Genomic DNA, 27956 nt, shown 5'->3' on the forward strand with positions numbered 1-27956 from the left:
CGCTCACTGCCCACCCCCAACCTCCCCTTCCCATCCCAGTCCCCCTCACTGCCCACCCCCAACCTCCCCTTCCCATCCCAGTCCCCCTCACTGCCCACCCCCAACCTCCCCTTCCCATCCCAGTCCCCCTCACTGCCCATCCCCAACCTCCCCTTCCCATCCCAATCCTCCTCCCCAGACTTCCTCAGTGCCCAGCCAAGCCCTCTTCCTCCATTCCCCTCCCCATGGCCCATCCCCATGGCTCCCCACTGCCCTCTCGGCCCACCCGCCCCCTCCCCAGTGCTCCCCGCTGCCCATCCCCAAGCGCCTCGGCCCGGTTGCCAGGGGGCGGGAGGGCCACGGGCCTGTCCCTCCTCTCGGCAGCCTAACAAAAGCCCGCCAGCCCCCGGCCCCGCTCCCCCGGGAGTCCCTCGGCAGACTAGGAGCGGGTGAATCCCAGACACAATGAGGCGCCAGCAGCGACTCACCCACAGCTCCGCGCCCCAGCTCATGGCGGCTCCGCGGGCAGCGCAGGCTGACGAGAAGCGGGTCCGGGGTGGCTGCACAGGGCCGGGGTCTCCTGGGCGACCGGGGCAGGACGAGAGGTAGCTGCGGCGAGTCAGGCTGCGGCGGCTCCACGGGCTGGGGACAAGGGGAGGGGGAGCCGCGGAGGAGGCTGGGAGAGGGGCGGGCTCGGCTACGGGGGAGGGGAGAGGCCGCCGCTCCCCAGGGAGGCCCAGGGACAAGGTCGGGGCTGCGCTACCTCCTCCCGTAATAGGGCCCCTAGAGGAGCCCTAGCGCAGCTCTCTGGGTCTCACTGTGGGGAGGGGGGTCTCAGACGGGGATCGAGGGCTCCTTCCTGGGGACGCGGGGTCTCCCTTTGCGGGGTGGGGGTCTGGCGGTGGAAAGGGGGCTTCCTCGGGGGCCCGCGCTGGGGAGGGAACGCCCCCCTCGGGAGAGTCTCGCGGGCGGGGCTTTTTACGAATGGGGGGTCACTCTTGGGGGTCTCGCTTTAGGGGCGTCTTTTATGGCAGGGGGAGCAGGTCGGGGTAGAAGGGCTATTTCCCAGCATGGGGGTGCGGGGGAGGGGGCAGACGACTCGCTCTCCCGGGGCTGCGCGCCACTGTTCCAAGGCTTTCTCTGGCAGCGGACAGCTGCCTGCCCTTGCCGGCTCAGGAAACCTCCTGCTGTAGAAGCCCGGAAGAAAGAGCCCCTCCCTTTTTCTCCTGTGCTGATCCCGACCCAGCCTGTTCCCAGAGAATCCAGGCAGGGGGAATCGATTACAACCATTGGTTTCTATTTCTTAAACATGGGGAAGAGAGCAAACTAAATGTGGAATAGCCAAGGCAACATGCAAATAAAGGAAATTAAGTGGGATCCATACAGAAACTCACTGCTGCTGAGCATTGATCTGAGACTGAGAAATTATTTCTGACTCAGTAAGTAAAAATAATACCTGAGCACATGCCTTATGTAATATTTCTTCTTATGAACAAGGAAGGATGTCATTACAGGAACTCATTAAAATCGTGCTATATAGCACCTGACCAAGATGTTCCCCTTAAAGCTTTGTACCTCGGTATAGGCCACACAATTCCACAGAGAATGACTCAGGCAGGAAAACACTCAGCTTCTAAATCAATATTGCCAGTGCAGTTGTATCTGAAAGCATTATTCATCCAACCAGAACTACAGGGAACAATACTAAAGCTTTGATTAGATACACTATTGTGATGCTAAGAGAGATCTGAAAGGAGGAGGAATCTGGTTTTTGACTCCCTTATTTTTATAATTATGCATTAATAGATCCTGAAAAGTCCTTCTTTTAAAGTTTCTTTCTGCTTGTTTTTCACCTTAGAAATGTGAGGTCTTGTTTTACCAATTTTTGTTGGTTGACAAGAATGACTCAGATGCTTCCTTAGCTCTTAATTAAAGGGATATGTTGAAAGGGAACTTTTTTTATTATAAACAACGAGTTGATCACCATATTTGGGGTCGGGAAGGAATTTTCCTCCAGGGCAGATTGGAAGAGGCCCTGGGGGTTTTTCGCCTTCCTCTGCAGCACAGGGTACGGGTCACTTGCTGGAGGATTCTCTGCACCTCGAAGTCTTTCAACCATGATTTGAGGACTTCAATAGCTCAGACATAGGTGAGAGGTTTATTGCAGGAGTGGGTGGGTGGGTGAGATGCAGTGGCCTGCATTGTGCAGGTCAGACTAGATGATCATAATGGTCCCTTCTGATCTTAATATCTATGAGTCTTGTGGCACCTTAAAGACTAACAAATTTATTAGATGCCACAAGACTCCTCATTGTTTTTGCTGAAACAGACTAACACGGCTACCCCTCTGAAATTTTTATTATGATGGTTTAAAACTTTGTTTTCTGTTAACATCTATTTAACTTAAACATTTGAGAGGAAATGTTTTAAGTTAAAAAGGCGTTAACAAAAAACAAAGTTTTAAACAATCAAAAATAAATTCCCCTTCAATGAGGTTTCACTTCCTTGGTATATATTTCTACTCTGGCTAACCTGCTAGCTTTCTAGTCATCCGTAGTGTTTCAGGATAGACAAAATCTGAATTTTTAAGGTTAAAAAAGCAGTTAAGGAGGGGTGCGCAGAAACACTTTTCAGGCCTTTGTTATATGTTATGAAGCAAAGAGGGAAAAACTTTTTTTCCATTTGCAAGTCACCTTTTAGGTAATGTGCCTAGTTGTCTTGTTTAAATAGGTTTCATCTTATAAACGGACAAAGTTAAGCTTTAATAAGCCTCTGAATTCCATCAACTTTCTTTTTTCAGTAAAGCAAGGAATTATCAAAATAATAAACAGGTGATCTTGTATGAAACATATGTCTCTGCACAGCTGCTATGATAAAGATCATGGGCCAAATTCATTCCTAGAGTAACTGTTTAAATCAGTGACTTTACAGCAGGAAATGGATTCAGCCCCCTGTATGTGTGCAGATTTATGCGAGTGTTGTGCCAGATGTTATGTTCCCTGAAAGCAGGACTGGGACAATAAAATATATTAGTTTAGATGGAATATATGGGTCCAAAGGGTCAAAGATGTTAACATGACTCTCTCACAGTCCAACATTAAAACAGTTTTAAACAAGGTTCAGAGTTTAGTATACAGAGACCTCAGTCTGCTTAGTACCATGGCAAACACCCCATTAAAAATCCTTTTAAACTTCTATTAGATACAGAAAAGAAGGAAAAACAGCATTTGAAATGTAAAGTATTAAAGTAAGGCTTTCATTTTAGCAATATCCCTTGCTCCCCTTCCCGTTAGTTGAAAAGAGCTTTTTATAAGGACAAAAACCCTTGTTTGACAGTTTCTCAGATGGTATCAAAGATGATAACTGACCTTCTGGGTAAAAAATAAGTTCGTAGATATGATCTGGAGCTGTTGTTGACGCTGTTAAAGTTGTATCCCATTTCATCCCATGTGGTGTTTGTCACCTCTACCTACTCCAGATGAATCCCAGTGGTACCTCTCTGTTGCCTGGTCAGGTCAGGACATCTTTCAGGATCAGGATGACGAAGGCTGAGGATCGCAGGAGACCATGGGGTGTCAGTCATGATGTTGAAACTCACTCTAGTAACCTCCATCCATTTTTCTGTATTTCCCCCTCCAATGTCTCTTTCTTTAAGGACCTAAAAAGGAAGCAATGGATGGAATAACCCATCCCCTCATTATTTTGTCCACCAATTAGGCCTAATATCCAACACTCCAGTTTTGGTTAGTTAGTTTCCAGACCCACATTTTCTTGTTTACCAGGCATGATCTTAATGCAGTCCTTGAGTTATATCAGTAGGTCTTTTTGTTTGGACTATTTCAGTCCAATTTTCCCATCAACATTTATTATTAGAGGTTATTATGACATCTTATGAACATTCACAGACTTTTTACAGTTGAGCTCACAATTAGGGTAAATGCAAACAGATCCCTATATTTTAGTCTATAGACTAAATTTCACACACACACAAACTTGTGTAGAACTCAGACTGCTGCCTGTGCTTGGACAGTTAATATTTCATCATTTTAAAGTCCTAAATGCCAAAAACAATTTTATGCAATATGTACTAATAAGTGCATGACAATACTGCTGTGAATAGAGTAGAAAATGCTCACCAAAACTGCATACACGTTTGATGTCCTCAAACACTAATAACTCATTCTTAAAAAATTAAATAATTCAAGATAAATTTGCTTTCACATCTAGGAACATAAATTATCTTTATTAAACTGTATTGATTTACCTTTTTGTTTAGATACAAGGACATGAGAAATATCAACCTTAAAATTGTTATAGTTTTGCACTTACTAAAAAAAATCCTTCAGAAGACAGATAAGTTAATCTATTTCTATGTAAACGCTGGAAATTTTGGTTCAGATCCTGAGTAGGTCAAAATTAGAATAACGTGTTCACTTGTATACATTTTTTACCACATAACTCCTCTTTCAAATTAAGGTCAATATTGTAACTTGTCCCCATTGTAAGAAATCTTACAGTCAAAGGTAAAAAGGAATGGATAAGCTATTACTTCAGGAGCAAGATTATCAAAACTGATTAGTGACTCTGGGTGCCTTAATTTTGTGTGCTCAGCTTGAGACAACTTGAGGCCCACAATTTTGAAAAATATGAGCTCTGTGATTTTATATATATGAAAGTTACATCCAGGGGAGGTTTCATCTGAATACTTGCAATAATGTTGGTTGGTTGGTTAAGAGTTGCACATATTTTAAAGTGCTGAACTTTTTTTTTTTAATGGAACTCCTGCATAAGAACTAATTAAATATTCCCATTTCAACCTGATATATTTTACAAAAATTCCCCAAAATGTCAGGGGCTTTTCTATTCATATTAATATAACCAGACTTACTGTTATACTGGAGATCTAGTAGTGCTTGGAGCTTTCAATGACAGAATGTATCATAGCTGCAGTCATCAGACACTGAGCTCCTCAGTAGGAAACATTGCTTTCAAGTTGATATTTTCCATTCTGTAGAACTATTTGGATCTCACAGTACTACCATCATGCATTTATTAGTTAGTACAGATCGCATACAGTTGTTTTTGGCATGTAGGACTTTAAAATTATGAAATAGGGGGTAAAATTGTATACATAGGTGAGATCCTCATCCTTGCTCTGGTTCCCTTCATATCAGGTAGATGGGCCAGAGTGGCATAAAGCCCCAATGCTGGCTGTTGGAGGATTCCCCTAGTGCAGGCAGGCATCACTCCTGCAATCCAGGTACATAAGACAGCCATAAGGCTGTTTTTCAAGGACCCCCTCACAAGCCTTGGTATAGGGGATATACTAAGGATTGATGGGGAAGGAGCCACAGCATTCAGTGTTACAGAGATTCCAGGCAATGCTGCAACCCATAGTGTATAATTTAAACAGCCCCTCTGGCCTGTATAACTTAATGACAGAGACTGTTCCACACCCCAAAGCAGCCCAGGATCAGGAGGGTACAAAGGTGTCTTATAGCCATCCGAGCCCCTCTCCCTTGGACTGCAAGTTCTGTTCTGTGCCTCTTGGAGGTGCAATCAGTTCTGCAACTAAATTGTATAAACAATTATGGGGAGATTGGATAATCATTAAATAGTCTATGAAGAATTGGAGGAAAGGTGGAGCTCTTACACACACAAGTAGCTTTTGTCTCTCAGTTTTGGAATTCTTGTATTACATTATTACAGCATTACAACAAAGCAAAACAAATCTTTTAACAATTTTAACAATGCACGCATTATAGGATTAAAAGCTTTATATAAATACCCCAAATAATATAAAGGGCCTACATTTATACAGCTCTTTCCATATTGTGGGATTCTGCAACACTTTTACATCTTTGTGTGTTTGTACACACATGAATGAATGACCAAGAGAGGTTCATGCTGCAAAATTCAAATCCAAAACCTGCATCCTTCAAACACTTAAGTCATGCTTAAATCTAAGCATGTGCTTATTTGTTTTCAGGATTGGGTCCCAAATGTCTATTAGTTTTTGAACATTCCAAATCTTGTAGTACATATTCCAGATATAGAGATTAGATTTATATCCATCTCTAAGATGTTTAGATGCCCAAGTACATTTCACTCTTCCCTGAACCATTGACATTCAGCCACCTCTTCAGTAGAAAACAGCAGCTGTTTCAGCAGCACACAGCATCACTACAAAAACAGTTTGACTGTATCCAACTGAAATTACAAGGAAGTTTTAGATAGACAGAAAGTAATTACCCAAACTGAAATTTGAAAAGGACAAACCACCCAAGACCACAAGTGATCAAGACTCTAATTTTAACTCTAATTAAAAAACAAAAAACAAATCCAGCACTACCACCCAATATCAGGCAGAGGCAATAACTCAATACTGACTTAGAGGGAAGTATGAGATCATGAATCAGCCCCTCTTCCAGCATGATCCTATATTTTCCTTGGAGGACTCCTATCCATATACTGAGCCAGGCTCAAATCTGCTTAGCTTAAAAAAAATCAGCACCTGAGGACATAGCTGTAAAAGGAGGGAAACAATCCAGTACATCTGTGCTGAATATTGTTAGAAATATGTCTGCCATTAATAAATCATTTAATTTCTGGAATTCCTGCTGACGGAGGCAATTGATCTCCAGTTTTCTATACTAATTGGCTCTTTCCCAAGGAGTTATTAAATCACATTGTAACGTATTGCAGCAATATCTCTCTCTAAATATATTTTAAGACAAGAGTCTTTTTTTTAAAACCAACCAGATTTTTTAAAAAATTCTCTGCTTAGTCTGGCTGACATAGGGGGAAGTAAATTATAAATGTATGTAAGTAATTTGTATACCTGGCAAAGGCTCCAGGAGACACGCCTCAAATCATATCATTTGCCTTTAATAGAAGCTGGTGACAGTTTGCATTTACCTTTGGTTATTTGTTACTATATGGAAATAGATAATTTTTCTCCCATGGTTGACAAATTAATATAGGTTTTAAAGAAACTTCTGATTTCATTTTTTAGACTGAATTCCACTTATTAAAATAATTATCATGTCTCACTGATTCTGTCCACTTCAGCAGTTGCTGCTCAGTTTACAGCAGTACCTAAGGAAATTAAATTGACAGAACAGCGACTTGTGTGATTAATTTGGACTAGCAGAGAAACCCCTTTGGCACTCTCTAAAGAGACACTTTCTAAAGACAGAAGACGCTTGCCTTTTCATAGTCTCAAATTTTGCATTTGGGGCTGCCAAAAATGGATGATTAAATCCTGGCTTGATTTGCCCAATTAATTACAACAGAAAAGCAAGATTGCTGTTTATGCCCTTCTAGAACTGGAATTTGTATCTTTCTATAATCAGAGATCATTTTCTTCTTCCATTATATCCCGTCTCTCTTGCTGGATTCCGTTATGGATCCAGTGGATCAAACATATACTCTCCAGGTACTGCCTTCTCTGTATGAGATGTCATTTACCCCCATTTGTGGCAACCTTTAGTTTCTCTACTGTGTGAAATTGGGATTTTCACTCCTTGCAGACAACTAGGAAATTTCATCCCATTCATGGATATTTAAAACATTGGGTTTTTCTTCTTTATGGTGTATAGAGACAGCATAAAAGGGTTTTTTCCTTGCTTTATTTTTAAATTACCCTTTTAAATGATAATTTGTGGGTGCTTCCTGTTGACAAAGTATAACAGTCTCCTGAGCTAAATTAACATGACGGCTGGTGGCTGGGTGTTTATAAACCCTGGGTGTAGTTATTACTGAGTTAGCAGGGAATTCCCTCAAGCTGTTATTTTCCTGAAATGTGCTTTTCAACTCTTCACACCTGCATTCTCTGCATGAATACTATAAATCCCTCTGCTTTGACTGGCATAGCCTTTCCCACAACCACCATGGCCTGGCCACCTCCACTCTGAAATCCTCCTCTCCGTGCTACTCCCCTTAACTCCAGAGAGCAGACGTACACCTCTTGAGAAATATGCCCTGAAGAGTAATTCCTTTAAAAATAAAAAATGTATTTAATATTTGGAGTTGGGTGACAGCAGGCGGCCAGAAGTTTTAATGATACTGTTTGCTGTGAGCATATGGATGAAGAGCACCAATGCCAATCAGCCAATCAGAGCAGAGCAGTGCAGTGATTATCCAAATCCCTCTGCTTTCACTGGCTAATAGCTTTCAATCAGAATATAGGGATTTGCATACTGTTTGGATATAGAGAAATGTCTATACTGTAATGATGCAAATTCCAACTGCTGAGTCAAAGCATAGGGGAATGTATAACTAAAGCATGTGCAGCAATGAATCAGTAAGTGTACAGCATCCCTGTGTTCCGACAGGCTAAAAAAATTCCCTTTCAGTTTAATCTGACATTTACTACAATAAATTTAGTAACACAACACAAACATCTACACTACCAAAGGACATATATTTATATGAAAGTATTTTGGCCCATTCACTAGAGGTCCAACTGAAATATGATAAAATACAAGACAGTACAATGGAAAGGTATCCAGTAATACTTCCCTTCTAAAAAGTAAAACCCTTCCAGTTATTGTTCTCTAGCAGAATTACAAGTCCAGAAGCAGATTTATTTAAATGTTATGAAAATAAACTATGCTGTAGATTATCTATACATTTAAATTAACAAATTCAGTTAACTAATAGATTGAAACTGTTAATGCTGTAAGAAATGTACAGAGCTTTGTAATTGTTTTAACAATGAGCTCTACAGAACTCCTGATGGCGATTATACTACTATATAATTGCACACAATTGATGTTTAAAAACCCTCTGATCAATGTTTTAATTACTCAAGTGACAAGTATCCTAGCTCAGTGGTTAATCTATACCGTGGAACTTTTAAAATAAATTTGTATTTAATTAACATGCTAACTAAACTTCAAAGAGTAACAGGCGGTTCAAGCAGTGATTTTTGCATAATGCATTTCTGAAGTCAGGAGGCAATTAATTATTGTATTGGACTTGACAGCCACCTACTGGCAAATAATGGAACATAAAGGCCTATTGTATTAACACCAAAACAAACAATGACAAGAGAAAAATAATTTCTTGGTATTATTTAAGAACAATGGGCCTGACTGTGATCTCATTACTCTAGAGTAAATCAGGTGTAATGTGTAAAAATGACAGGTTTCAGAGTAGCAGCCGTGTTAGTCTGTATTCGCAAAAAGAAAAGGAGGACTTGTGGCACCTTAGAGACTAACCAATTTATTAGAGCATAAGCTTTCGTGAGCTACAGCTCACTTCCTCAGATGCATATCGTGGAAACTGCAGCAGGCTTTATATATACACAGAGAATATGAAACAATACCTATTCCCACCCCACTGTCCTGCTGGTAATAGCTTATCTAAAGTGATTTCCAGCACAAATCCAGGTTTTCTCACCCTCCACCCCCCCACACAAATTCACTCTCCTGCTGGTGATAGCCCATCCAAAGTGACAACTCTTTACACAATGTGCATGACAATCAAGCTGGGCTATTTCCTGCATAAATCCAGGTTCTCACATCCCCCCCACCCCCATACACACACAAACTCACTCTCCTGCTGGTAATAGCTCATCCAAACTGACCACTCTTCAAGTTAAAATCCAAGTTAAACCAGAACATCTGGGGGGGGGGGGTAGGAAAAAACAAGAGGAAACAGGCTACCTTGCATAATGACTTAGCCACTCCAAGTCTCTATTTAAGCCTAAATTAATAGTATCCAATTTGCAAATGAATTCCAATTCAGCAGTTTCTCGCTGGAGTCTGGATTTGAAGTTTTTTTGTTTTAAGATAGCGACCTTCATGTCTGTGATCGCGTGACCAGAGAGATTGAAGTGTTCTCCGACTGGTTTATGAATGTTATAATTCTTGACATCTGATTTGTGTCCATTTATTCTTTTACGTAGAGACTGTCCAGTTTGACCAATGTACATGGCAGAGGGGCATTGCTGGCACATGATGGCATATATCACATTGGTGGATGTGCAGGTGAACGAGCCTCTGATAGTGTGGCTGATGTTATTAGGCCCTGTGATGGTGTCCCCTGAATAGATATGTGGGCACAGTTGGCAACGGGCTTTGTTGCAAGGATAAGTTCCTGGGTTAGTGGTTCTGTTGTGTGGTATGTGGTTGTTGGTGAGTATTTGCTTCAGGTTGCGGGGCTGTCTGTAGGCAAGGACTGGCCTGTCTCCCAAGATTTGTGAGAGTGTTGGGTCATCCTTTAGGATAGGTTGTAGATCCTTAATAATGCGTTGGAGGGGTTTTAGTTGGGGGCTGAAGGTGACGGCTAGTGGCGTTCTGTTATTTTCTTTGTTAGGCCTGTCCTGTAGTAGGTAACTTCTGGGAACTCTTCTGGCTCTATCAATCTGTTTCTTTACTTCTGCAGGTGGGTCCTCTCGTCCCCTAAAGCCCCTACTCTACTTGCGCTATATTGATGACATCTTCATCATCTGGACCCATGGAAAAGAAGCCCTTGAGGAATTCCACCATGATTTCAACAATTTCCATCCCACCACCAACCTCAGCCTGGTCCAGTCCACACAAGAGATCCACTTCCTGGACACTACAGTGCTAATAAACAATGGTCACATAAACACCACCCTATACCGGAAACCTACTGACCGCTATTCCTACCTGCATGCCTCCAGCTTTCACCCTGACCACACCACACGATCCATCGTCTACAGCCAAGCTCTGCGATACAACCGCATTTGCTCCAACCCCTCAGACAGAGACAAACACCTACAAGATCTCTGTCAAGCTTTCTTACAACTACAATACCCACCTGCAGAAGTAAAGAAACAGATTGATAGAGCCAGAAGAGTTCCCAGAAGTTACCTACTACAGGACAGGCCTAACAAAGAAAATAACAGAACGCCACTAGCCGTCACCTTCAGCCCCCAACTAAAACCCCTCCAACGCATTATTAAGGATCTACAACCTATCCTAAAGGATGACCCAACACTCTCACAAATCTTGGGAGACAGGCCAGTCCTTGCCTACAGACAGCCCCGCAACCTGAAGCAAATACTCACCAACAACCACATACCACACAACAGAACCACTAACCCAGGAACTTATCCTTGCAACAAAGCCCGTTGCCAACTGTGCCCACATATCTATTCAGGGGACACCATCACAGGGCCTAATAACATCAGCCACACTATCAGAGGCTCGTTCACCTGCACATCCACCAATGTGATATATGCCATCATGTGCCAGCAATGCCCCTCTGCCATGTACATTGGTCAAACTGGACAGTCTCTACGTAAAAGAATAAATGGACACAAATCAGATGTCAAGAATTATAACATTCATAAACCAGTCGGAGAACACTTCAATCTCTCTGGTCACGCGATCACAGACATGAAGGTCGCTATCTTAAAACAAAAAAACTTCAAATCCAGACTCCAGCGAGAAACTGCTGAATTGGAATTCATTTGCAAATTGGATACTATTAATTTAGGCTTAAATAGAGACTTGGAGTGGCTAAGTCATTATGCAAGGTAGCCTGTTTCCTCTTGTTTTTTCCTACCCCCCCCCCCCAGATGTTCTGGTTTAACTTGGATTTTAACTTGAAGAGTGGTCAGTTTGGATGAGCTATTACCAGCAGGAGAGTGAGTTTGTGTGTGTATGGGGGTGGGGGGGATGTGAGAACCTGGATTTATGCAGGAAATAGCCCAGCTTGATTGTCATGCACATTGTGTAAAGAGTTGTCACTTTGGATGGGCTATCACCAGCAGGAGAGTGAATTTGTGTGGGGGGTGGAGGGTGAGAAAACCTGGATTTGTGCTGGAAATCACTTTAGATAAGCTATTACCAGCAGGACAGTGGGGTGGGAATAGGTATTGTTTCATATTCTCTGTGTATATATAAAGCCTGCTGCAGTTTCCACGATATGCATCTGAGGAAGTGAGCTGTAGCTCACGAAAGCTTATGCTCTAATAAATTGGTTAGTCTCTAAGGTGCCACAAGTCCTCCTTTTCTTTTTGTGTAAAAATGGTGGGACCTGAGAAAGGCCCAATCCCTTTTGGTCACTGGGATTGAGCCTCCAAACCCCTACACCGTTGCAGATCCTGTGACTTCTCTTCTTTCCCACAATACCCAAAGGAACTCAATACATAGCCAGAAGTTTTCCTCTCCAGACCCCATTCTAGCATCAAAGAAAGCAGAAACTGACAGTTGGAAAAGTGTCCTTGATGGAAACTTTCTTTGAGGTATTTTGTAGGAAATCCACGTACTCTGCATTACAGCTGAGACACAACTAATTTCTCTGTCTTTTGCTGTTATCCCATCAACAGGATAATAGGACTCAGTAAATAAACCAATAATAGAAACTGAAATAGTGTATAGTAAAGACATACTGTGTACACGGAACTTGTGTATCTCAGTGATCAAAACAATGATCTCATCTAAAGGGATATGCATGTAGCCCTGTCTCTTTGTTAAATCTTGATAAGTAAGCTACTTTGTTATTAGAAATTTTTAAATAATTCCATATATATAATAGCATAAAAACACACAAAATTTGAAGAAAGGATTACAATGGGTTTTTTTTAGGGCTTTTAATTAATACAAAGTAACTCCTGACAAACTCATTATCTAGAGTGGCAGATTAAAATTAAATGAGGGCCAGATAAACCCAACTTTTTGATCTCTCAAACAAATATTGTCCCCTCCCTTCTTCCCTTGTAATTATTCTTCCTCTTGGCTCTTTGCTTCTCAGTAGGGTACTTTCTCTTTCACACATTTCCTCAGGAAGACTGTTCTTCCCCCCTTCCCCCCCCCACATTTTGTAGTTGCTCTGAAAGAATTTCATTTTCTCACTGACTCACGGTTACCTTGGGATTGCTCATTTGCCTTGGCCCAGACCCCCAAAACCTAAGGATTTTGGAAAATGAGGCTCACAAAAGCTTATGTTCAAATAAATTGGTTAGTCTCTAAGGTGCCACAAGTACTCCTTTTCTTTTTGCAGATACAGACTAACACAGCTGCTACTCTGAAACAGAGGTTAAGGGTCTGATTCTGCTGCTTAGTTTTTCCCATGTTGCGTAGTACCATAAAACTATTTCTATAGAAAGGTACTTCTTTACAAGAGAAACGGTGACAGAATCAGGCCCCAAGTGACTTACCAAATGTCAAATAAAGACTCAGTGCAGAACATGAAGTAGAACTTAAGTCTCATGACTCCCAAGTCCACTGTGCCTTATCCAATGAACCACGTTACAACAAAACCAAAACCTCAAATGTGAACATTCTCTAGCTTTGGGATGCTGGAACTCCGGATCCATAGTGGAATTTTGTGGTTTGCAGTCATCTCTAGTGAGTATAATTCTTTGCATCCTGTACATGTCATTTTTTGTTTCCCTATACTGTATCTTGACAGTATTCTGAATTACTTTACTTTATACACAAATTGATTGTATCATATTGTGACATTGTCTAATTAAAATATAACCATGCAAATAATTATTGCTACCACTGTTATATAATTGCAACAAATCTTATACAAAATATAACTCATGCCCAGAAAGGGTTAAACAGCTTGCAGGCTGAATGACCGAAAGCCGACCTTTAAAGACATGTTAAAAAGGTATGCAAATGATAATTAGGGTCATTGCATGCTAAATAAGCTAGAACTTTGAAATGTAAACCTACATTGTTAGGAGTTAGAAGTAATACTAATTGTGTGTATCTTAGAAGCTAGCCATGTAAACAGACAATTCCTTTCTGTCACTAAAACTATTAATTCAGAGATCAAAAGGGAATACTAACACTTAGATAAATCTTGGGTGAAGTAATGTCATTGTCTATATGTCTCTTTGAAGTTTGTGATAAACGCCTAATGGATAAATTGCCCTATATTAATTTGTGTAACTAATTACTGGTGGTGTTTAGAAAACAGAAGGTTACATCAAAAGCCTATTGTTTACCCAGGACTGTGTGGTCAAGTGGATGCTAGAACACTGTATAAAAGACAGTTGGATCCTGATTCCGTCATCTCAGATCTGCTTGAGGCTTCATACAAGGGAAACTTAAGCCATAAGGACTGAGATCCCAGTCCTGAGATGGAATGCCCTGAATAAGATATTGGACATTGGACTATAACCTATGGACTAAATTCTAAAGGAACTCTTTGCAACTACAAAGCTTATCATCTCTGCTATGTTTCAGAGTAGCAGCCATGTTAGTCTGTATCTGCAAAAAGAATAGGAGTACTTGCGGCACCTTAGAGACAAATTTATTAGAGCATAAGCTACAGCCCACCTCATCCGATGCATACAATGGAACAGATAGTAAGACATATACTTACATACACACACACACATACACACACAAATACATACTTACAGATAAGTTGGAAGTTACCATATAAACTGTGAGAGGCTAATTAGTTAACATGAGCTATTATCAGCAGGAGAAAAAAAACTTTTGTAGTGATAATCAAGATGACCCATTTAGACAGTTGACAAGAAGGTGTGAGGATACTTAACTTAAGGAAATAGATTCAATATGTGTAATGACCCAGCCAATCCCATTAGCCATCTCTGCTATGTATCTGCACTTCAAAAATTGAACTCATGTCTGTATGTATATTGATCTTTTAACCTATACACTCTCTCTTTTCTTTTTTAATAGATTTTAGTTTAGTTAATAAGAATTGGCTATATGCGTGTATTTGGGTAAGATCTAGAATATTCATTAACCTGGGAGGTAACGTGTCCGATCCTTTAGGATTGGTAGAACCTTTTCTTTTATATGATGAAATAAGATTTACAGGAATCCTCATCATATTTGACTTAGGTACCTGGATGGAGGCCTGAGGCTGGGTACTTTAAGGGAACTGTGTTGTTTTGGACTTCTGAATAACCAGCAAGGTAATAAAGAAGCTGTTTTATGCTGGCTTGGAAAATTTAAGTATTGAATTATCAACGAGCTTTGGGATTTGTCTGCCCCATTCTTTGCAGTTCACCCTAATTGAGTGACCTCAGCTGGCCCCCACTGGGACCCTGGTCACACATAATCTTACTCCTTTCTGACCTGAGTAATTAGCTAATTTTCAGGGTTTGGTGGTTCATTTCTGCTATGAGAAATTGAGGGAGTCAGGTGTATTCTTTGATGCCATCTTGTTTACAAGGTTTTACAAAGAATGTGCACAGTCCTGAACATATCTGGAATCAAAAAACAGGAAACAATTTCTTTGCTCACAGTTCTAGGCCTCTTTTCAGCCACCACTGTACCCAAAAGCTCCCTCTCAGCTTTTTTCTCAGGGTCATGCTACCTGGGCTTCTTTGGCTGTGTCTAGGCTTCTTTGCTCCTTCTGTGTCCTTCTATTTGTTTCTGCTGCTTCTCTCACTCACAGACACACACACAGTTCCACTGATCCATGCCACAGCCCCACAGTTTACTGTATCCGTCCCAGGGCAAACCCTTGGGCAACATGTAGTCAGCATCTACTCTAGCCTTGCTACATGCTTGTGTTTTGGGTAATGGCTCCTATTGCTTCAGCTCTCTGGTTCCACAAAAGAGCTTGACTGTGTCTGATATTTACTCTGAATGAAGGGCAGCAGTGTCACCCACCAGGTTCAATGAAGATTCATTCACCCCCAAGCATAAAAACACTAAAATAAATCGCCCATTAACAGTTGCACAGTAAAAACCCTACTCTGTGCCATAAAGAGAACAAATGGTGCTAACCAGCCTGCTCACATCAAGTCACATAAAAATGGGTATGTGATAAATATAGCACCATAAAAAGGAAAGGAATCACAGGCCCATAAAATCCCCTGGAACAGGAACATCTCAGGTACCTACTGAATATCAGCATAGGAAAGATCAGCAACCTGCTACTGCACTGCCAATGACATTATAAATAACCTGACTTAATGTAGGACAAGAACCATTCATCCTACCCATTTACAGTGACTTAAAAATAGCAGACACACAACTATACCAGTAAATATTGGACAAAAGTTAAATATATATTCCTTCATTCTATCAGCTATATACATACTCCTCTGAGTACCAAAAAAGGTGTAAAACCCTATACTCTAGATGCAGGGCCGTCCCGAGGGGGTGTGGGACATAGGTGCAGAGTTTCTATCTGCCAGGAGGTGCTCCCCCCTGGCTCTGCCCAGGCCCTGCCCCCACTCCACCCCTTCCCCCAAGGCTCCACCCCCGCTCCACCCACGAGCACGCTGCGCCCTCACTCCTCTCCCCTCCCCCTCCCCCTCCCGCGCCTCCAGACACTGCAAAACAGCTGATCTGTGGCAGGCAGGAGGCATTGGGGGGAAGGAGAGGTTGTTGGGGGGGCTCTTCGCCGCCCCCACCACCCGCCTGCCTACCTGCCACTCACCTCCTCACCCCGCCCGCCTCCTGCCTCACCTCCCAGCCAGGCGCCCGCCTTCTTACGAAGTGCAGGCGCCCCCTAAAGCACGGGGCCTGAGGCAGTTGCCTCGATTTGCCGTACCCGAGGGATGGCTCTGTCTAGATGATAAATGGCAGGAAATATGGTTGACAATTAAAAGCAAACACCAGCAGAAGCTTGCAATTCATCTGTTGGAAATTAGCAACACTATTAATATATGACAGCATGAAATATTCCTTTTTTGTTATCTACAGTACTTGGTGTAGCCTCCAGCAAAATACACAGAACCAATCCTGTTGCATGCACAAACTACAGTGCTGAACATAATATAAATGCCCAGATACACTAAATAGATTAAATAATCTTCAAACGGGAGTTTTGTCTGGAGAAGGACTGACTATAGGATTTCTTCCATTTCACAATAAGGGATAGAGTTAATACAGCATAGTGCTTGGAGTCCCTCTAGCACCGGTCTCCAACTCATGGTACGCAGAGTATGCTACCAGATATCTAAAATGCTCACGATGTCCCCCTGCAGTGGTGTCAGTTATAATCAATAATAATAACAACCACCACCCTACAATAATTTCTAGAACTAGGAGAGTATGGAAGACTGCAGGAATGCTCACACAAAGGCCAAATTCTGGCGCAATGTTAATATCTAGTGCAACTACACTCGAGCATAATGTCATTCATTGTCTTACTTTATAGTGATTGATCAAATCTAGTGTTACTGCTATTTGGTAAAGTAATTCTTTAACATAACATGTACATTTCCTTTACACGTATGAGACCAATGGGCAGAATAAAATAGGAAAGTTTAGGAGTATAAAACAACCTATTCTTTCTACTCAACTCACTTGAGTTGATTCCCTGACATATGTACAGCATCCCAAGAAAAAAAGATACACTCCCAAGAGGATGTGTCATAAAAAGAGCAAAGCACGGCCCTTTAGTCAAGATCAGTGGTTCTCAAGCAGCGGTCCGGGGTCCACTGAGGGGCCCCGAGCAGGTTTCAGAGGGTCCGCCAAGCAGGGCCAGCCTTAGACTTGTTGTAGCCCAGGGCAGAAAGCCGAAGCCCCACCGCATGGGGCTGAAGCCTGGGGTTCCAAGTCCCACCACCCAGACTGAAGCTGAAGCCTGAGCAACTTAGCTTCATAGGGCCCCTGGTAGCGTGGGGCCCCAGGCAATTGCCCTGCTTGCTACCCCCGAACGCTGGCCCTGCCTTTTATATGCAGGAAACCTGTGGACACAGGTGGACTGTGGAGTTTTTATAGCATGTTGGGGACGGGGGGCTCAGAAAGAAAAAGGTTAAGAACCCCTGGTCTAGATAACTTAAATTAGATCAAGGAAAGCTATAAAGAAAGAACAAATATAAAATCTCTAAGAGAAAGTAGGGTAGCTCCTTCTTGCTGCAAAAGTTCCTCTCAGACGTTTCTAATTTCAAAAGGACTTCCCACATTTGAGTCTCGTTACCTATGTTGTGCACACAATTGATGTCCCCTTCCCTTTCACTGTTGGAAATTATTTACAATAAATATAAAAAAAATCATGAAACTGAGGTTTTTAGGCCTCATCTTTCCCACACTGGATTTTTAAGCACGAGTGTTGCTATACTGGTGCATTGCTTTTGTACAGACCTGACTCACACAAATGCAGGATTATTCACACTGGTGCAGTTTACCCTGCTTTGAAATTGAGGTAAGGAGCCCTGGTGTAAATCATATCTATGCTAGGGGTTTGTACTAGTGCATGTGATACAGCATGGCCAGAAGGCAGCAGGAGAGTGATATGGGAGAGAGATGTAGGTCCCAGAATGAGGAGAAGCCTTATTCCCTGTAGAGGGAAGAACGGTTTCTCTAGATTAATTAAAAGCACCTGAAGCTAGTCACCTGATTAAAAAACCCCGCTTCAATCAGCCAAGGGAAGGAGTTGAAGTAGCGGAGAGTTTGGAGAAGTGCCGGGGCTGGCTAGAAGACCAAGACCCTGGGTAAAGAGACACCCAGCTTGTGCAGAGAGAGAGAGGGCAGGAAGTCCCACAAGCTGAAGAGCAGGAGAGGAAAGTAGCCCGGGGAAGGAAGCACTAGTTCAAGTGGTTTACCACTATTCCTAGGGCCCCTCCCTCTCCACTATCCTTCTCTGGGTTACTAGTGGGACAGTAGATACCCTAGTTCAGGGGCAGGAAGCTGCGCCCTGAAACCTCCCCCACCCAAGAGTGGAAGCGCGGGACCCATCATAATCATACCGGCAATTTGCCACATGCACCTACACTAGTTGCTAAAAGCCCAAGGTAGACAAGGTCATAAAAAGAGTTACTTATTTACATAAATCCCACATCATTTTAAGTTTCCTGCATTCACAAATTTTATTTCCCTCATTTAGGGTTTTTGTCACACACGACATCTTGCTTTCTGGCCTTGGCGGCTGAGGAGTCTGGATCCTCCATCTTGAATCCTCTCGCATCCCAGCCTCCATAGATGACAGCCATCTTATATTTAAAAGGTGCTGTACAAAGGAAACAATCCTAGCATACAGTGATGTGTAGATCTGAAATGCAGGAGCATCTTCCAACTCTACTGCGTGTATTAAATTGAACAATTTTGAAGAACCAACAAAAACACTTAGTGCAGACAATTATCTGCCTGAAAAAAATCCAGAAGGGATACCATCTCCCCCTGCAAACTGCTGAACTGAAAAAGTGGTACCTTCCTCAGTGAGGAAAAAGGGTGGGGGGAGGGGTTGTATTTTCCACCTATAGGAGATTCTAAGATGAACAATGCACTTCAATTACTACCTTCAGTGTGAATATATAAGCCATTGGGTGTGGCGGGGGTTTACAGTGATGCTTGCCCTCCCTTGTAGAAGCAACAGTGAAAAATCTGGGGAAGAAGAAATCTTTTCTTAGTAAAAATAAGTAAAAATTTCTACCCTGTCCATCTCACTTTTGCAATCACATTCAATAGCCAAGGAGAGAGACAGAATATCTGTCCTAAAGTGCTTCTTTATCGTCCCCTTTCTTGATCAGCTGAATCATACAGAGTCAGAAGTGAGAATGATATGGCATTCAAATCAAGCAACTAGCAGTGCTTTTAGTGAAACAGCTTCAAAGAAAGTGGACACTCAGCCAGATAGTAACCTGCCATATAGGGCCCCATATTCTTCTTTTTCCAACCCTCCCTCACATCCACCAAATGACAAAGGGGAAAAAGAAAATCTTCACTTTGATACTCAGAGAGTATCCCACACAACAGCGATGGAGTCAAGAGGGCCTTTTAACTGCAACAGTGATAGGAAAACTACATCATGTGATGGAAAAATAATAAATTATTTGCTCCTGGTTTGGGCCTACAGTCTTTTTGATTAACAGATATCAACATTTTCAGTTGTTAAATTGACCGCTAGAGGGAGCCCATATTATTTTATGAATGCGATGGGAGCTTAATGAGAATTACAAAGAGAAATTGATAGTAGGTAAGATCCACAGAGTTCTAAGTATGTTTGTTAAATCATAGCATGAAATCTGTAATAAAAATTCAATTTAATATAGACTATGTCTACATTACACAGCCTATGCTGGGATAGCCCCTTAGTGTCGATGCAGCAGACACTGACAGAAGCAGTTTTTCTGCCAGTGTAGGAACACAAACTCTCCAAACAACATTAGCTACACCAACAGAAGCACTCTTCTGTTGACATAGCTGCATCTACACTGGGGGGTTTGTCAGCACAACTATGTCACGAAGAGAGTGTGGTTTTCACACATGCCTGACTGACCTAGCTATGCCAATATAAGTTTTAAGCATAGACAAAGACGTAGGGCATGTCCACACTACAACTTTTTGCTAACTCAGGTTATGTTGGCATAAAGCCGCTGCAGTAAGTATATTGCTTGTGTGCATCCATACTTGTCTCCTTGCGTCAGTGCTTTGTGTACTCACCAGGCGTACTTCTTTTGATACGCTATGCGGTGCACCACTGTTAGGTAGTTATCCCAGTGTGCAACTTGCCATCGTCCAGTGTCCTGTCTTTTGGGACATTTTGGCAATGCACGATGACACAGAAACGAGTCGCACAGAGGTGACTGGGACTGTGGGGTCAAGTTCCCATCATGCAACTTTCTCCACTCCATAATGCTATCTCTATCCGATAATTTTTTTTGCCTATTTTTAAGATCCCATGAATCCACATGGGACTGGTCACTGTCTGCCATCACTTACAGACGCATGGAGCCCACACAACTCTGCATTATTGTCATGAGTGTTGCAGGCACAGGATGCATGATCCTTCAGCATTTGCAGAGGTGCATGAACTGCTGGAAACATGATGATTTCCTGGAGGACAGGTTGCTGTGGGACATAGCAAGAACCAATTTAAGGTTGTTGGTAGCATTCACAGAGCAGCTGCAAAGGTACAGCACCACTTTTGGGCCCAAGAAACAAGCCCTGGACTGGTGGAACTGCATCATAATGCAGGTTTAGGATGAAAAGCAGTGGCTGCAGAACTTTTGGATGCTCAGGGCACATTCCTGGATCTGTGTGCTGAGCTTGCCCCAGTCCTCCACCCCAGGGACACCAGAATGAGAGCTGCATTGACAGTGGAGAAGCAAGTGCTAATCGCACTGTAGAAACTTGCAAACAGCAGATTGCTACCAGTCAGTGGGAAATCATTTTGGAGTTGGAAAATCCACTGTGGGAACCATTGTCATGCAAGTGTGCAGGGCCATTGATAGTCTCCTGCTATGCAGGACTGAGACTCATGGCAATGTGCAGGACATAATGGATGGATATGCAGCAATGGGGTTCCAGAACTGCAGTGGAGTGAGAGATGGCATGTGTATCCCTATTTTGGCACCAGAGTACTTTGCCACAGAGTACATCTAAACAGAGGGTTTACTTTTCTGTGGTTATGCAAGTGCTGATGGATCACCAGGGATGCTTCACCAACATTAATGTTGGCTGGTCTGGGAAGATGCATGATGCTTGCATCTTTAAGAACGCAGGAGTATTCTTAAAAACAATAAGCAAGGACTGGCAGATTACCGGATTACCACTGGCAAAATTGAAATGCCAGTAGTGATCCTGGGGGACTCAGCCTACCCCTTGATATGCTGGCTCATAAAGCTGTACACCAGCCAGCTCAACAGAACCAAGGAAAGATCCAACTATTGGCTCAGCCCAACTATTGGCTCAGCTGAATGACAGTTGAATGTGCTTTTGGTAGATTGAAAGGACGCTGGCATTGTTTACTCACAAGACTGAATTTCTGTGAGAAAAATATCCCAATGGTTTTAGCTGCCTGCTATGTTGTGCATAATATCTGTGAAGCAAAGGTGGAAAAGTTGCCACCAGGGTGGAGGTGGAGTGGCTCAGGCTGTCTGCGGAGTTTGAACACAAGGGCTAGAACAAGAGCTCAAAGCAGAGCTATATGGCTCAGAAAGGCTTTGAAAGAGCACTTTAACAGTAAACCACAGTAACGCGTTGTGCTGTACTGTGCTCTACCTGGCCCTGCTGTTTGGGGGCCTGTTGGAATAGCGTGATGCTTGGAGCACATCTATGAATATAACTGACAATGCACCTATTAATTTTGTGGTGCTTGCCTTAGATTTATGATTATTACCATGTGTTTGTCACTGATCCTAGGAGTTGTGTCACAGCATACAATAACTAAGTGGGTGCTTTCAGTACCACTAGGCATGCTTAGCATATGTTGGGAACTGTTAAAGATGAATTATTTTCCATACAATATTGTTTTACTGAGTAACGAAAATACTTCAAAAAATTTTGTTCAAGTTAAAAGCAAATGCATATAAAACCATATAAATATATGGAACAGAAGTTAAAGAATGGGAAGGAACATTCATGTCCATTTTAGCTACACATACATCAACCATGACTCTCACAGCTCACTGCATGTGAAGCTCTGGTTGTTCTTAATGTCCCCTGCTATGGCGCGGTAGGGGTAAGGCTGTGTACCCTGATGCCACATGGAATGTTGAGGGAGAGTATAGGGTACTATACTGGAGCTCTTCATGGATTGCAAAGTGAGGTGACACCAGGAATGTTGAATCTATAGGTCCACAAGCGTCTGCAGCATCTGTTTGCTGCCGGAGAAGCCCATTATGTCCTGGTGCATCTTCCTCTCCTACTTCTGGGCCTTCCTCCTGCCTGCTCTTTCCTTCTCTATAAAGTCTGCAATACTCACCCTCCAGGCCCTCAGCACTCAGACCGACACAGCACTGGCTTGCAGGATCTCACTGAACATGTCATCCTGAGTCCTCTTCTTTCTCCTCCATGCCTGGATTAGGCATTCTGCGGGTGTGGAAGGGGAACCCCTTCACGCCACAACAGCGGGAGGTACAGATAAAACACATAGATAACATTTTAAGTATAATCACAATGGAAAGCAAAAGTTAAGATTCTGCTTTGGAGTGTGTGTGTGTGTGTAAGGCACTATTCATAGCTCCAGCCATAGTGAGTATGACACGCCAGGGGTGAGGGAAATGAGAAGGGAATTGCTTGGTTGCATGAAATTATGAGTATAGGGCAATAGCACTGACTGGCACCATTTTCACAGGCTGTGGTGATTTTAGCTGATCTCTCACTCCTGAGAGTAATAAAGACACAGAGAGTGCTGCTGCTGGCATCCAGAAGCCACCTGGGCCTATATGCCACTAGACTGTTTACTGCCATGGAGCCTGCTGACGTTACTGCAGAGGGGCATGGGAAAGCATCCCATGATTATGGGGTGCCATTCCAGAAACCTTTGGAAGAGGATTGCAGAATACCTCCATGGAAGTTTCATCAAGATCACCCAGGAGGATTCAAGGAACATCCCTGTGTACATAAACAAAGTGTTCCGCATGTCCCTGGCTCCGCGCCTAACTTCAAGGGAATGAAAAGCAGATGGCTCCACCACTGTTCGTTGTCCCACTATCTATTCCTGTACAAGTAAATTAATTAAAAGTCAATAGCTATGTCTTGCTAAGTTGGGAATATCATCACTGTAATGGGAAAAACAGCTACCCATCTTTTGTACCCGTTGTTCTTCGAGATGTGTTGCTCATGTCCATTCCATTCTAGCTGTGTGTGCACCGATGTGTGCAGTCATTGGAGATTTTTGCCATAGCGGTATCTGTAGGGCCGGCCGTGGCGCCCACTTGAGTGCCGCGCCCATGCATCAGTATATCAGGCGCCACTGGCCCTACACCCTCTCGGTTCCTTCTTGCCAACAACTCCAACAGAGGGCTAGGAGGGCAGGTAATAGAATGGACATGAGCAACACATCTTGAAGAACAACAATTACAAAAGGTGGGTAACCATTTTTTCTTCTTCGAGTGCTTGCTCACGTCGATTCCATTCTAGGTGACTCACAAGCAGTATCAACGGAGGTGGGCTCAGAATTCACAGTCTTGCAGCACAACTCTGCCAAAGCCAGCATCATCTCGAGCCTGCTGCTGGGTCAGCACGTAATGCGATGACCAAATAACGACCCCATAGATTTCTTGGATCGACACCTGTGCCCTTTTTGAGTATGCCATCATGATTGCCAGAGGGGGCACCTTTGCCAGATCATAGTAGTAACGGATGCAGGCCGTAATCCATGATGAGATTCTCTGTGTAGACACTGGACAACCTTTCATCCTGTCTGCCACCGCAACGAACAACTGCGTTGACTTACGGAACGGCTTCGTTCTATCTATGTAAAATGCCAAAGCTCTCTTGATGTCTAGGGTGTGAAGCCTGTGTTCCTCATCAGACACATGGGGCTTCCAATAGATGTATATGTCCTAGCCAGCATGAAACTGAGAAACAACCTTGGGCAGAAATGCCGGATAAGGTCGCAGCTGGACCTTGTCCTTGTAGAAGACCATATAGGGCAGCTCCAAGGTGAGCGCCATGATCTCAGACACCCTGTGAGCTGATGTTATGGCAACCAGGAATAAAACCTTCCAGGAGAGAAGCAGGAGGGAACAGGAAGCCTGGACGGCACAAGATTCAGGTCCCGGTGGGGGACCGGGTCCCGGATGTGTGGTTAGAGGCACTCCAGACCCTTCAAAAACTGCATCATCTCAGGATGGGTGAAGAGACCTGCCTTGGAACAGAGGATCCAAAGCTGAAATGGCAGCCAGGTGGACTTTGATCGAAGAGAGGGACAAGCCTTGGAGTTTGAGGTGCAGCAGATAATCCAATATGTCCTGCAGTGAGGCCTGCTCAGCCCCGAGACATCGCTCTGAGGCCCAGCACTCAAACCGTTTCCATGTAGGCAGGTAGGTTGCCATGGTGGAGGGTTTCCTGCTACCCACCAAGATTTGTTGGACACTGCTCGATCACGCCCGCTCATCCGTGCTTAGCCATGCAGTAGCCAAGCCGTCAAATGCAGCACTGCCAAGTTCAGGTGCAGCAGATTGCCGTGGTTCTGGGACAGCAGATCCGGCTGAAGAGGCAGAGGAAGAGGGGGGGCTGCCAAAAGGCTCAGCAACATGTTGAACTAGTGCTGACAGGGCCACGCAGGGGCTACCAGGATAACTGTTGCCCTATCCTGCTTGACTTTCACGAGGACCCTGTGAATTAATGGCATTGGCGGGAAGACATACATCAGTGCTCCCGACCATGGAATGAAGAAAGCATCCCAAAGGGAACCTCTGTCCAACACCGAATGAAACAGAACACGACACTTCCTGTTCTGGACTCGAACAGGTCCACCTGGGGAGTCCCCCACCTCTGGAAGATTATGTTGACCACCTCTGGATGGAGCGACCATTCATGGCGAGACGAGAAGGTCCCACTGAGGCAATCTGCCAAGATGTTCATGGTGCCTGACAGGTGGGTGGCAACCAGATGAATGGCATGCTGCATACAAAAGTCCCAAAGGCTGAGCGCCTCTTGACAAAGGGCTGAGGACCTGGCACCGCCCTGCCTGTTGATGTAATACATCAGGTGGGGCAAGAAAGCCTGGCAAGCTAAGCAAACCACCCTGAGTTCCCTGACATTTATATAGAGGGCGAGATCGTCCCGCAGCCAATGGCCCTAGTCCAACCCATGTCTGTTGGGGATACAGACTTAGGCCAGCCGTGCTTGCAGAGGTTGTAAATGGAGCCGAGCATGGGTGACCATGTATGTGCACGTGGCCATGTGGCCCATCAGACGTAGGCAGGTGTGGGCCATAGTGAGCGGGTAGCTCTTTAAGTGGGAGATCAAGCCCAACATGGCCTGAAAACGTGCCTCCAGGAGAAAGGGCCTGGTTCGCATGGAGATGAGGACCGCTCCGATGAATTCTATGTGCTAGACTAGCATTAATGTGGACCTTTTTATATTTATTAATAGGCCCAGATTGTGGCAGGTGGAATTAACCAGATCAAGGCTCCTCTTCACATGCTCCTGAGACCTGCCCTTGATGAGCCCATCATCAAGATATGGGAAAATTTGGACCCCTCGACGTCTCAGGTAAGCTGCCACTGGTGCCATGCATTTTGTGAACACCCTTGGGGATGAAGTCAGGCCAAAAGGCAGCACCGTGAACTGGAACTGGCACCTGCCCACTATGAAGCGAAGGACACGCCTGTGACCCGCTAATATAGAAATGTGGAAATAAATGTCCCGTAAGTTGAGAGTGGTATACCAGTCTCCTGGATCCAGGGAGGGGATGATGGAGGCCAGTGAAACCATGCCAAACTTCAACTTCTTGAGGTGATGCAGGTCCAGGATGGGTCTGAAGCCTCCTTTCACTTTCGGGATTAGGAAGTACTGGGAGTAGAACCTCTTTCCTTTCATGTCCCGAGGGACCTCCTCTACCACCCCCAGGCACAGAAAATTCTCGACCTCCTGAACGAGGAGTTGCTCATGAGAAGGGTCCCTGAAGAGGGATGGAGAAAGTGTGGGGGCGGGAGGAAGGGGCACTGAAAATTGCAGGGTATAGCCTGGAGATACTATGTCCAGTACCCAGGGGTCCAAGGTAACCCACAAACAGGCCAGACGGCAGGGGTGGAGGCGGTTGAGGAAAAGGAATGGTAGATCTGGGGAATTGGCTGGGGGTGGTGCTCTTGAGCACGCTCTCAAAACTAGTGCTTCTGGCCTCCGGACCGTTTCGCTGGGCTGGGCTGTGTGGGTGGTGGAAGAGCAGCGATGGCTGAACCCAGTGTCTCTAATCCCTTCTTCTAGCAGACCCCGGACGAGGCTGCCATGGCCTTGGCAGCGGAGGCGGACAGAACTGCTTACGCGCCGACTGCAGTGTGTGCACGCCCAGCAAGCAAAGGGTGGCTCTGCTGTCCTTCAGCCCATGCAGTCTTGCATCTATTTGGTCAGAGAACAGACCATTCCCATCAAATGGGAGGTCTTGGATGGAGGTCAGCATCTCCTGGGAGAGTCGGATGGTTTGAAGCCAGGAACTGCGCCTCATCACCACAGCGGACGCTACCACACTGGCTGCCGAGTTTGCCACATCCCACAACATTTGCAGGGAGCACTCGGCTGCCATACTGCCTTCCTGCACCAGAGTATCAAACTCTTGGGCCAAGTCCTGCAGGAGGGACTCCTTAAACTTATGGAGGGAGTCCCATAAATTAAAGATGTAATGGCCCAAGAGGGCCTAATGATTTACCACCCGAAACTGTAAACTGGTGGTGGAATAAATTTTCCTCCCAAACAAGTACAGTTGTTTGGTCTCTTTATTTTTGGGGGTTGAGCTGGACCAACCCTGCTTTTCTTTCTCACTGGCCACTGAGACCACCAGTGAGCCGAGGGGAGGGTGGGTATACAGATATTCAGAACTTTTGGCCAGCACAATGTATTTCTTTTCGGCCCATTTTGAGGTGGGAGGGATGGAGGAAGGGCTTTGCCAGATGGACTTAGCAATTCTGAAGGCCTCGTTGTGACGTTGCACCCCATAATGCTTTATGGAAATATGCTTATGAATGTAAATATGACAACTGAAATATGTTTTATGATACATATGCTATGTAACATATCTCTGCAAAGGTTATGATTTACTGAATATACTCATCCTATTCGTATGCATGTAGCATTTTTGTATTTGAAGTTATGAATATTGGCTGTGTACTTGTCTCAGTTTAAGTAGCCTTAGTAAAGCATTTGGTCAGCTTCTTGAGAAAGGAATGTGCAAATTAAGTGCCCAACCAAGAAACACTTAACTGACAGTAGATCTTGGAAGACTTCCAATCCACATAAGAAGTCTTCCTGGAGACATTCAAGATAGCATGTGGGCAATGGCTAATGCCTGTAAAAACGGAGTCATGCATGGACATGTGACTTGCCCGTGTGACTCCAAAACTCCATCTTGGAGCTGGATTCTGTATAAGAGAGAGGAGGGGGTCTCCACCCACAAGAGAAAGTCTATTTAAGCCCCTGGGAGACCCCTCTATTTTGTCTTCAGGTGGCTCAAGAGATAGCCTCTCCACCCCCAAGGATACCTGAAAGAAACTGGAACAAAGGATAGTAACCACAGGGGTGTGAGTGATTGCTGGATCCAGACTAGGACGAGCCTAGTCTGTAAAAGAAGCTTACTGTAACATCTCTGAGGGTGAGATTTCATCTATATTCAGTTTCTTACTGTATTAGGTTTAGACTTGTGTGTTTTATTTTATTTTG

General features: G+C 43.9%; 1 protein-coding gene and 1 long non-coding RNA gene across 6 annotated transcripts in view; one reads left to right on the top strand and one right to left on the bottom strand.

Moving 5' to 3' along the window:
- Positions 1 to 644, bottom strand: part of FNBP1L (formin binding protein 1 like) — a 95405-nt gene extending 94761 nt beyond the window's left edge. For 2 of the 3 annotated variants that reach the window (XM_084637343.1, XM_084637345.1), the window contains exon 1: positions 468 to 644. In XM_084637343.1, coding sequence (XP_084493469.1) covers positions 468 to 491 — 24 coding nt within the window. In that variant the 5' untranslated portion in view covers positions 492 to 644. The remainder of the gene's footprint in view (positions 1 to 467) is intronic. The other variant, XM_084637344.1, reaches the window with a different exon arrangement.
- On the top strand, positions 456 to 27956 carry LOC311525301. Of its 3 annotated transcripts, none has more exons than XR_014712741.1 (3): positions 456 to 584; positions 25677 to 25796; positions 26511 to 27956. It is a non-coding gene; the product is annotated as an uncharacterized lncRNA (long non-coding RNA). The 3 variants fall into 3 exon arrangements; XR_014712742.1 differs by lacking the exon at positions 456 to 584 and adding an exon at positions 1263 to 1418; XR_014712743.1 differs by lacking the exon at positions 456 to 584 and adding an exon at positions 18742 to 18855.

Source organism: Lepidochelys olivacea, assembly GCF_965140295.1.
Source record: "Lepidochelys olivacea isolate rLepOli2 genome assembly, chromosome: 8".
In the NCBI taxonomy this organism is placed as follows: domain Eukaryota; kingdom Metazoa; phylum Chordata; order Testudines; family Cheloniidae; genus Lepidochelys; species Lepidochelys olivacea.